The 12,647-nt window shown below is 35.5% G+C and overlaps 1 protein-coding gene across 2 annotated transcripts in view; it reads left to right on the forward strand.

Annotated features, from left to right (window-relative positions):
• The window catches only part of ais (DExD-box helicase 52), a 115,894-nt gene that overhangs the window by 47,339 nt on the left and 55,908 nt on the right, over positions 1 to 12,647 (forward strand). The window contains exon 6 of one of the 2 annotated variants that reach the window (XM_090400148.1): positions 8,983 to 9,157. In XM_090400148.1, the coding sequence (XP_090256274.1) occupies positions 8,983 to 9,157 (175 nt within the window). The remainder of the gene's footprint in view (positions 1 to 8,982; positions 9,158 to 12,647) is intronic. The other variant, XM_090400149.1, reaches the window with a different exon arrangement.

Consider the following 12,647-nt stretch of genomic DNA (forward strand, 5'->3'; position numbering starts at 1 on the left):
AAACCAGCATGATATCATCATGCTGGTTCAGGATACAAGTGTTTACAGAGAATTTGAAATTGGAAGTAACCATTACTTAGCTAATCAGGATAAAAATGGATATCACTTTGAAAAGAACAGTATGTAAGAAAGTTTTAAAAAGAATTAAAGTTGAGCAGCTTTTACAGGTAAATTGTAGACTCAACTAGATTCGACAATTTAGAAGCATTTGTGATTAAAGTTCCTTGCAAATAATCAGCAGATGCCTTAAAAGAATACATAGAAAATTGTAAGAGGGAAGCTAAACAAAAATCATGGGAAGAGTGGGATTCATTTGGATTCATTTGCTTTTTCTAGTATGATTTTTCTAGTATGGAAAATAAATATCAGGATGGTGGCAAAATGTTATAGAAGCTATTACAGAAGCTTAGAAATGGGGGAAAGAGTACTGTAAAAGGAATCAAAGATGATAACAGTGACATGAAAACTGAAGATAAGGATATTCTACATGTCTGGAGTAATTACTTTGAAAGACTGTTAAACGAACCAAGCAGTGACAGAAACATACTAGAAAATTTTCAAGAGGAATGCAAAGAGGAGTACATATCAATTGAGGTAGAAAAAGCTGTCAAAAACTTGAAATGTAGAAAGAAAGCTGGAATATATGATATTCAAACAGATATGCTTAAGTATAGAGGTAAAGTTTTGCAGTGATTAGGCTGCGTGCATAATTCAGAGGGCATATTCAGAAGGTTGAATTCCTGATGATTAGAGTAGAGCTCACATAGTACTCATCTATAAAAAAGGGAATAAAGCTGAATGTGAGAATTACAGAGGAAATTCTCTACTAAGTGTTTCAGGAAAGATTTATGCAAGCACATACATGAAAAAAGGTTGAGAAAGATTGCGGAAGAGAAACTTGGAGAAGAACAAGCTGGGTCAGGTAAATAGAGGTTATCAAAATCAGATTTTCACTTTAAAACAAATAGTTGAGAAATCATGCGAATATAACAAGGATCTATACTTAAGTTTTAAATTTGGAAAAGACATATGATGAGGTGCTCAAAGAAATGCTTTTCGAAACACTTCAAATATATAGGATGAATGGAACATTATATAGAGCAATGCATAGTCTATATTTAAGTTGTCAGTCAGCAGTTAGAATTGAAGGAAATACAGGAAGGTGGTTTATAAAAATCAGGAGTAAGACAGGATGCACATCATCTTCACTCTTATTCATCATCTATATGGATCACATTATGAAAGAACGTGGCATTAGGCCTGATATTAGAATTGGTGATGTCAAACTTAGCTTTTTGCAGATGATTTTGTACTTATAAACACATTTAATGCAGGTCTCCAGGATTCTCTAACGAAATTGAATAACAGCTATAACATATTTGTCATGAAAATCAGCAATAAAAAGACCAAAATTATGAAAACAGGCAGGTGCATGGAAAACTTCAGCTGCATTCTGAATGGAAATCCTATAGAACAAATAAAATATTTCAGCTATTTAGGCATAGTTTTTTGTGAAGATGGCAGGTTAAATCTGGAAATAGACAACACAATAAGCAAAGTTAGTATGGTGGATAGCCAGCTGAATAAATTTATATAGAATAAGAGAGAAATTAGTCAAAACACCAAACTAGAAGTATACAAGACTGTGTTCAAACCAGTTTTAAGTTAAGCATCTTAGAGTTGGGTTAGAAATAAAGCACATGATCAAAGACTAGAGACTATAGATATGAGTGTTCTGAGAAAAATTAGAGAAGGGAACAGATGGCATCAGTGGCAGAATCATAATAAATATAAAGATATTAGAATCTAAGGTGGTATTGCCACTTTAATAGAATGGGTAAGGAAAGTTTAACAAAATAGGTGTTTGATGCTAAGATGACAGGAATGAGACCTGGTGGAAGACCAATTTCTAGGTGGATTGATTCAGTCAGAAGTAACTTAGAAGCATGAAATGTTATATATCACAATATTGTAGGTACTCACAAGTAATAGACTGATTTGGAGGAAAATTGTTGCTAGGAGATTAATAATGTAAACTTAATCATGTAATGTTGTCATAGTAACCTCAATATCATTTGAGGGTACATATCAGGAAATTGATGATGATAACAATGATGGTATTTAGGATGAGCAATCAGAAGTGTCATTTGGCTCAGTAGAGGTATATTTTATTATTAAAATACAAGATTCTTTCTGTTGATATATATATATATATATATATATATACATACACCTCTACTGAGAGATATATGCTGTTTAGAAAAGACAAGTGTATGTGGTTAAACCATGCTTCCCAAACAAAACACTAAATGGAAATGCACCATCACACCTTTCTTTTTTTTCACATGGATTTATTAAAGGGTATTTATATCTCATGCAAATATTAATAGGAATAACGGCATGATTTTAAAGTTTCTTAGCATGTAGGCTAAAATACAATTAAATATCGCCAACTACAAATTCTAGTGTATTTCATCATCATTAAATTACTGCCTTGTACAGGATATGATAGTACTACATAAAAAATTTACATCATTACTAACTTCCTATCTACAATTTTCCTCCAAATCAGTTTGTTACTTGTCAAGACTCCAACATTATCAGATCTTATATTTCTAATGTCTAAGGCACTTTTTACCATATAAATCAACCTATATCTTGGTCTTCCTCTGGGTTGTTTTCCTGCCAACCTGGCAGAGAACACTTGTTTTGCTAATCTTTCCTCGCCAATTATGTTTAAGTGACCATACCACCTGAGATTACCTCTGATAATGTGCTCCTGGATGCTGACAATGTCAAGTTCTTTCCTAATATACTCGTTTTTAATATGATATTGCCATTGATGCCATCTGTTCATATTTCTAATCTTTCTCAGGACTCTCATATCTGCGGTTTCTAGTCTTTGGTCAAGTGTTTTACTTCTGACCCAACTCTCAGATCCATAAGTTAAAACTGGTTTGAACACTGTCTTGTATACAACTAATTTAGTATTCCGAATAATTTCTCTCTTTTTCCATATGAATTTATTCAATTGACTTCCTACCATACCAGCTTTGTTGATTCTGTTGTCTATTTCTATATTTAATTTACCATCTTCACCTAAAATCCTCCCTAAGTAGCTGAAATGTTTTACTTGTGGTAAAACATTTCTATCCTTGCAGACAACTTCACCACATGCCTCTTACTGAATCAATTACGGTTTTCTTCAAGGCTTACCACTGAATCTCCAAGGTTTGGTTCCTGTTCTCAAATTCTTTCATATTTTTTTCGTAACTTGTCGAATGTTCTCCATTCACAACACAGTTGACATTTTCAACGAGTCTGCCTATTTTCATTGTCTTTGTCTTTTTTTTGCTGACCTTCATACCATATCTATTACAACAGTTATTCAATTTAGTCAGAGAATCTTGGCAGACTTGTAGCGGATTTATTTAGAAGTATAACATTGTCCGCATAAAGCAAAGAGCTGACATTAACATCTCCAATTTTAATATCATGTTTAATACCACTTTCCTTCATGATGTGATCCATATAGATAATGAATAACAGAGGGGATAATATACATCCTAGTCTCACACCAGATTTAACATTAAACCATCTTCCTGTACTTCCTTCAATTCTAACTGCTGACTTACAACACAAATAAAGACTAAGTATTGCTTGATATAATGCCCCATTGACACCATATAACTGTAGCATATTGAATAGCTTCTCTCTTGGCACCTTGTCATATGCCTTTTCCAAATCGACAAAACTTAAATACAGATCTTTGTTAAATTCCCATGATTTCTCCACTATTTGTCGTAAAGTGAAGATCTGATCCTGACAGTTCCTATTTGACCTGAATCCAGCTTGTTCTTCACTTAGCTTTCCTTCCACAATTCTTCTCAACCATTTCTCAAGTATACTTGTATAAATCTTACCAGGAACACTCAGTAGGGAAATGCCTCTGTAATTCTCACATTCAGTTTTATTTCCCTTTTTATATATAGGTACTATGAGAGCTCTACTCCAAACATCAGGAATTAGTCCCTCTGGATAGAGGGACTCATTCCTGAAGGTTGACTAAGACCAGAAATGATGAAGTATGTTGGTATAAAAGTCTTACCGTGGCTGCACTGTATATACTCCTGCTGCCTTTCCACATTTCCAGCCTTTGATGGCTTTTTCTACTTCAAGAATGGATAGGTATTCCTGACTGTATGCCTGTTGAGTGTTTTTTACCGCTGTGCTATCACTGCTTGTTTCATTTAGCAGTTTTTCAAAGTAATTACTGCCTACTTCAAGGATATCTTTTTTCTCTTGTTTTCATGTCACCTTTATCATCTCTAACTCCTTTTACAGTACTCTTTCTTCCATTCCTAAGCTTCATCAACAAACCTCCAGAATATTTTGCCCCCTTCTTGACATTTATTTTCTATGTTATTGCCAAAGTCCTCCCATGACTTTTGTTTAGCTAGTTTTGCACAGTGTTGAGCTTTCTAACATTTGTCTCTGTATTCTCTAAGAGCACAAGCTCACTTATTTGTCAGGAACTTTTGATATGCTTTCTTCTTTTCCTTCACTGCTTCTTTAACTTCCTGTGTCCACCATGGAGTTCTGATTTTTCTATCCTTGCAGACAACTTCACCACATTCCTCTAACTGATTCGATTAGGGTTTTCTTCAAGGCTTGCACTGAATCTCCAAGGTTTGGTTCCTGTTCTCAATCTCATTCATATTTTCTTCAATAATCTTTATGTATTTTAGTCTACAGTTCACATCTGAGAACTGCTCAACTTTTATTTGCTTTAAAACTTTCTTACATGTTATTCTTTTCAATATGAAATTCAATGTTATCCTGCTCAAGACTAAATAGTGATCACTTCCAATTTCAAATCTTCTGTACACTCTGGTGTCCTGCACCAGGGAGAAAACATCACTATCAACAATAACATAGTCAATGAGACTTTTCTTATTCCTAGCCTCTTCTCTCCATGTGAATTTGTGCACATTTTTATGTTGGAACATGGTGTTAGTAATAACCAGTCCATGTCCTGGGCAGAAATCCAACAGATATTTGCCATTATTATTAGCTTTGCTCTTTTCTCCAAATTTTCCCAAAATATTTTTGTATGTCTCACAATCATTTCCTACTCTGCTATTTAGATCCCCAACAAGGACCAACTTTTCCTTTTTGATTGTGTCAGTTGCTAAAGCGTCAAAAAATTCCTCCACTTCTACCTTATTAGAACCTTCTGTGGGACCATAGGCACAAATAAGTCTCATTGTCCAGTTCCCCATTCTGATATTTGCCCACATAACCTTTTAGACTGCCTGCCATTCAAGAAGATTAGCCTCATATTTTGTTTTGAATACTATGGCTACTCCTTCTTTTCCTTGATTGTCATTGCCTGAATATAACATTTTGTATTTATTGCTCAGAGAGATGTCACCAGTTTTTGTCTTTTTTTGTTTCAGTCACCCCTATTATGTCGATCTGGTACTTATCTAATTCCTCAGTAAGCTCCATTTCTTTGCCATTCAGGCTTCTTATGTTGATAGTACCGATCTTTAACTCTGGTGATGTTGAGTTGGGTCTATTATTGTTGTGGTCCTTATAAGGTTGTTACCCTAAAAAGAAAATGGCCCTGTAAAATTAAGTGGATGCTTGCTGATAATGGATTTTGTCTCTACTTTTTTGGGAAGTGGGGAGCTGTAATTCTCACCAAAGTGCCACTTTTTTTTCTTTTTTTTTAAGTGAGCTAAGCTAGTTGTGAAAATTTCCCACACACACCCTGTACATATATATCACCTTCATAAGTAAGTGCATTTAGTGTCAGTTGTATTTGGACATGATTGTATAATGAAGTTAATCTCTGGCAAAAGAAAATTTAAGGTATAGTTAATCTCAAACCAGCCAGTAGTTCCATAAATGTATGGAGCACCCTAAAGTCCATAAACCAGACATTGCTCTATGTCCAGCTATATGCATCTTCTCTAGATATTTTTCTAAACTATTGTCTTTATATTGAAAAAAAAACAAAAAAATAATTCATACAAAATTAAGTGGGTATTGAATACACATTATTTCTTAGCCGAATAAGAAACTCAAAGATAGGAAATCTAATCTGAGAGTTTCATGCCAAATATAGAAAACTATATAAAGTTCGGTGAGTTCAAGCGTAAGCCAACATCTGGTAGTGCAATGCCAGGGCAACTCGTAAAGGTGGAGCAAGCTCCGATCACTCTCCTTAATATTTTCCCCATAAAAAACAAAACAAAACTAATTCATGCATTAAGAATTCAAGAGGTTTTTGCCAAAATCAAGGATATCATCAGAGCCTGTGATTCCCCCCCCCCCCCTCCATTATCTATGATTCCCAATGCCCATTTAAAAACATTATTACTACGTTACCCCAAGACAATAACCCTTCAATTGGGAATAGAGGTATAAAAATAATAATACTGAAAATGCACAAGGGCAATGCTGCTGTCATTTTAAACTACACAGATTATAATAAAAAAATGACCACCCTTCTTAAAGACTGATTCATCTATTGCCAAGTAAATTATGACCCCACTCACGCACAAATGCAACCATCCATAGACTGCTAAAAATGTCACCTTCTTGCCAGCAAATATGACTAACAAACTAAAGCTTTACAATTCCCAATCCCCCCTTCCCATATTTATGGACTTCCAAAAATCCAGAAAGAGGATGCACCTCTATGCCCAATTGTAGATGGTATAGACTCACCCCCCTACAAACTAGCTAAACATTTAGCTAACGTGCTTTCTTATACTACTACTATCTCATCACATATCAAAAATTCACCCCATTTTAAATCCAGTGTACAAGATCTCATGCTTCACAACACTGACCTAATGGTCAGTTTCAATGTCTCCTCCATATTCACAGATGTTCAACTTAAGAACATCTTAGCTCTTATTCAAGAATTTCCTCCTGAGATATCAGTCCTATTTAATTCACTATGAATTGGACTACTTTGTTTGGCAAGGAAAATTCTCAAACAAATAGAGGGTACAGCAATGGGGCTGTATCCTCTTTCTCCTCCCTTGGTTTTTTCATGGAGACATTTGAAAAGAATGCCTAAATTCTCCCCCCTCCCTCTCAAACCCACTATTTAGCTATGCTATGTCGATGATGTGTTCACAATTTGGCACATGGTCAGGACACCCTACACACATTCTTATCCCATTTGAACATCCAAGGATCTAATTCACAACAAAAATAGAACGTAACAATAATCTGCCTTTCCTAGACACCCTAGTTATAACCAAATGGATTTCTGACCTTCGCAGTTTATAGAAAAACCCCCCACACACACATCAGAAGATACATTCATCAACAGTCACATCCCCCCCCCCCCCCCCAAGACTGTCCTGCTTGTTTGGCCATAGCATGAATGGTTACAACTGCAGGGCATCTGGTACACTCCAGAGGTTGTAACTATAACCATTCATACTATGGCCAAACAAACAGGACAGCCAACATCCATATATCCGAACATCGGGATTACATCCATTTCCACCACTGTGGCCACTCAGGATTAGCAGACCATGCCATGGATACCTGGTACAGGATGTGTTGGAAAAAAAAGCCACCAAAGCAAATTTAAATTTGAGAGGCTTTTCCTCAAAACTGTTGCAGCTCTTACCAACTATGGTTTTATCAACCTGCCTCTCATATGGGAAACCCTCATCAGTAGATCCGTCAGGCTAAAAGCCAATAGGACTTTGTCATCTGGTATATCTTCTGTTCCATCTTTGTCACTGAAGTGTGCTTGCATGCACATGTTTAATACCATTGTATTAATCCCTGAAGATGCTGATTTAACTTCGGTAAAATATAGCAAGTAATTATTAAATATTTTTAGCTATTTCTAGTCTACGTTGTCAATTTCTTTAAACAACACAATCCACTATTCCTGTGTTATTTACATTGCTAAATGAAGCTGTATGGCTCTTTCTTTGATAATTGCTATTACACACTGACAGAGAGTCACTTATGAAAAATAGAGCTCTCTGACATGTGATTGCTTTGGTATTGAATGGAAGTTCTTGCTCTCTTAAGGTTTCTGCCTGGTCTCTGAAGAGAACCAACCAGTTCGAAACAGCTGTTGGGCCAGTGAAACCTGTATCAAAATGCACTAATTCTTCTTTCACTACGCATTATTCCTGCTTCCTATGCAGGGTCCATGTGTTACTTAGATGTGACTTCTTGTTAGTACCACTCCCAACCAACCTGTCGTTAGGGTGGGGGGGGGGGGTATTTTTGACTGTGGAAGCGTATGTTCACGGGGCCGGTTTGCCTGCTTGAGGGATGAAAAACGCCAGATAAACTGGTGTAAAAAGCCCTACTGCCTGCACCCAAGACTGGCTAACTTGGCTATGGCTGAGGAAGATCCTCAAGAAGTTCCTCACGTCTTCGATGGGAATTGAACCTGGGACACTCCTTCCCCAGACATATGGTTACGAGGTGCAAAGCCACTAGGCTAACCATGCAGACATCAAAATGCACTAATAAAAGACAAATATACAGACACCTGGGGACAGTGCTTGTGTCTTTTAAAGTAATGCAAGCGAAGGCTTTTCCGATGCTAAGGATTGCATTCTCATTAGCTCTCTAGTCAAAATTTTGAATCTTCCAAAGTTTGTACACATATTCAGCTTTGAAATAATGTTTGATCTTTAATATTCACTGTTTCTTATTATCAGGTAATAAAATATGGAATCTGTAGGACTTTATTTAGAATAAATTTACAGGGTTTGCACTAAATATGCTGCAGAGTTTGCACAGGTGTGTTAATTTTGAAATGAGTTAAAAACTTTTAATCTGACTTCCTGTGTGTACTGTTATCTGTGACATATGAAGATGGTAATGGTTAATAATTTTTTAAATTTACTGACAAATCTTCAATAGATTAGAACAGTTACAAGATTTAACTTCTTTTTTTTTTTTTTTTTTCAAATCTTTTAGAGTTCACAGCAGGAAAATTGCCGCACTGTGATTGTTTCTCCAACAAGAGAATTAGCGAAACAAACCTACCAAGAATGCATTCGTCTTTCTGAAGGTACAGGATTGAAAACTCATTTCATTACCAAGACTAGTTTGCTAACAAAAAAGTCTGGGAAAAGGCGTTCTCATAAGTGTGGTGAGAAATAGTTTATAACTATTTTGTTTTGTAAAGTGCATTGCAAATATAATAAAATTTTGTTCTTAATGTAAAGTTGCATAAATGGTTTCTTAATACCCAGTTATTTGGCAGCTCTTTTGATTCTGTTTTGTTCTTTTCCCCAAATTACTACTATTCCAGCAGCATAGTGAAGATTTTTGAACTCAAATGCAGATTCAAATTAAACAGCTGCCTTTGAGCACATGCCACAGTATTCAACTGTAAGCAGGCTCAGTTTGGCAGAAGACTTATTTTTAGTGGCATCTCTCTAAACCATTTTAGTTCTCCTTGCCTCCTTCTTCTGATGTTGTCTATTATGGAAATTGATAATCTCATTCCTGCAAACTCTGCAAATATCATGGTTTTTTTTTTTTTTTCCCCTCACAGAACCACTGCAAAAAAAAAAAGTGATTAAAAATGCTTGATAAAATGCAGAGCTAAAGAAATATCCTTTAATAGAAAGGAGCAGTCATTTGCTGGCATGTATGAACAAAATTGTTATAACAGAATATAGTCTTATTATGACTACTTGACCACTAGTATTAATAAATTTTTCTTGACCACTAGTATTAATAAATTAAAGACTTAATTCTTTTTTTTGTCAAGTAGATAATAGTTTAATATCCGACGTTTCACTGACTGATATCTGTCAGCATTTTCAAAGGATACACTGGTAAGCAATAGAACCGACAATTCTAAAAATTATATAAAGTTATCACTATGCATGATATAATGATATAATACGCGTGTCACATGTACAACGTTTTATTTGTTGAGAAATTTATTGTAATTTTCATGAAAGTTCATTTCTTTTTGGTTAAATGATCTGATTAGAGTTTTCCATATATCTGGTAAGATTAGGCCTTGATTCTTATTTAAGTTACCTGTTCAACGGGTGACTGTAGCAGCTTCTTTAAATGTTCTGGAATGGTAGTTCTCTTATATGTAGAGCATATAGCTCATGTCTTTGCTGTATGTCACTGAAGAGAATCTTGTTGATGATTCTCATAGGGTAGCCATTTAGGGATAGATCTCTGGATATTTTCATTAATTCTTCTTGTAAGTCGCCGGGGTCTGTGGTACACTGTATAGCTTTTTTTTTTTTTTTTTTTTTTTTTTTTTTTTTTTTTTTTGAGCATATGGATAATGCTGAGTTTCTGGGATATGTGGTGAGACGAGTCGAAATGGAGGTAGCTTCCTGTGTCACTAGGTTTTCTATATACCGGCAGGTTGATGCTATTGTCACTTTGTTTCTTAATAAAGACGTCTAGGAATGGAAGTTTATTATCTTTTTCTAGTTCCAAAGTGAACTTGATGGTGTTGTGGAAGCAATTAATTTTCTTTAGATAATCTATTAGTTCCTCTTTTTTGTGATTCCAAATGATGAAGATGTCGTCAACATACCTAAACCATGTGGTTGGTTTAGGGGTAATTTGGGATAAAATTTGAGTTTCCAGATTTTCTAAGAATAGGTCGGCACAAGAAGCTACCCATGGCTAATCCATTAAGTTGTTTGTAGTATGTTTTTTGCCATGTAAAATAGTTCAAAGTTAAGCAATGCTTGAACAACTTGGTAATGTTTGGTGGGAACATGTTTTCTAAGATGTCGATGACTTCTGAAACAGGGATATTTGTGAACAGAGATGTGACATCCAGGCTAGTCATAATATTATCTTTAGAGATATGGAACAAATCTGAAAACAAACCCCAACTCAACATCATCAGAGTTAAAGATCGGTACTATCAACATAAGAAGCCTGAATGGCAAAGAAATGGAGCTAGCTGAGGAATTAGATAAGTACCAGATCGACATAATAGGAGTGACTGAAACAAAAAAGACAAAAACTGGTGAGATCTTTCTGAGCAATAAATACAAAATGTTATATTCAGGCAATGACAGTCAAGGAAAAGAAGGAGTAGCCATAGTATTTAACACAAAATACGAGGCTAATCTTATTGAATGGCAGTCAGTCTCAGGTAGAGTAATGTGGGCAAATATGAGAATGGGGAACTGGACAATGAGACTTATTTGTGGCTATGGTCCCACAGAAGGCTCTACTAAGGTAGAAGTGGAGGAATTTTTTGAGGGTTTAGAGAAAGCAACTGACACAATGAAAAAGGAAAAGTTAGTCCTTGTTGGGGACCTAAATAGCAGAGTAGGAAATGATTGTGAGACATACAAAAATATTTTGGGAAAATTTGGAGAAAAGAGCAAAGCTAATAATAATGGCAAATATCTGTTGGATTTCTGCTCAGGACATGGACTGGTTATTACTAACACCATGTTCCAACATAAAAATGTGCACAAATTCACATGGAGAGAAGAGGCAAGGAATAAGAAAAGTCTCATTGACTATGTTATTGTTGATAGTGATGTTTTCTCCCTGGTGCAGGACACTAGAGTGTACAGAGGATTTGAAATTGGAAGTGATCACTATTTAGTCTTGAGCAGAATAAAATTGAATTTCATATTGAAAAGAATAACATGTAAGAAAGTTTTAAAGCGAATAAAAGTTGAGCAGCTCTCAGATGTGAACTGTAGACTAAAATACACAAAGATTATTGAAGAAAAAATGAGAGTTTGAGAACAGGAATCAAACCTTGGAGATTCAGTGGCAAACTCTGAAGGAAACATTGATTGATTCTGCTAGAAAGGCATGTGGTGAGGTTGTCAGCAAGGATAAAAAAATCAGAACTCCCTGGTGGACACAGAAAGTTAAAGCGGCAGTGAAGGAAAAGAAGAAAGCATATCAAAAGTTCCTGTCAAATAAGTCAGCTTGTTCTCTTAGAGAATACAGAGACAAATGCAAAAATGCTAAACACTGTGTAAAACTAGCTAAACAACAGTCATGGGAGGACTTTGGCAAGAATATAGAAAATAAATATCAAGAAGGTGGCAAAATATTCTGGAGGTTGTTGAAGAAGTTGAAAATGAGGAAAGAGTGCTGTAAAAGGAGTTAGAGATGATAAAGGTGACATGAAAACCGGAGAAAAAGATATCCTTGAAGTATTGAGTAATTACTTTGAAAAACTGCTAAACAGTGATGACAGCACAGTGGTAAAAAACATTGACCAGGCATGCAGTCAGGAATACATATCCATACTTGAAGTAGAAAAAGCCATCAAAGGCTTGAAATGTGGAAAGGCAGCAGGAGTAGATGATATTCGACCAGAAATGCTGAAGTATTGTGGTATAAGAGTCTTACAGTGGCTGCACTGCATAGTTCAGAAAGCCTGGACAAAGGGATGAATTCCCGATGATTGGAGTAGAGCTCTCATAGTACCGATATATAAAAAGGGAAATAAATCTGAATGTGAGAATTATAGAGGTATTTCCCTACTCAGTGTTACTGGCAAGATCTATGCAAGTATTTCAGCTACTTAGGCACGATTTTTAGTGAAGATGGTAAATTAAATATGGAAATAGACAACAGAATCAATAAAACTGGTATGGTAGGCAGTCAATTGA

Source organism: Typopeltis vanoorti, chromosome 11 (assembly GCF_054136105.1).
Source record: "Typopeltis vanoorti isolate ZY-2024b chromosome 11, IOZ_Tvanoo_1.0, whole genome shotgun sequence".
NCBI lineage: Eukaryota > Metazoa > Arthropoda > Arachnida > Uropygi > Thelyphonidae > Typopeltis > Typopeltis vanoorti.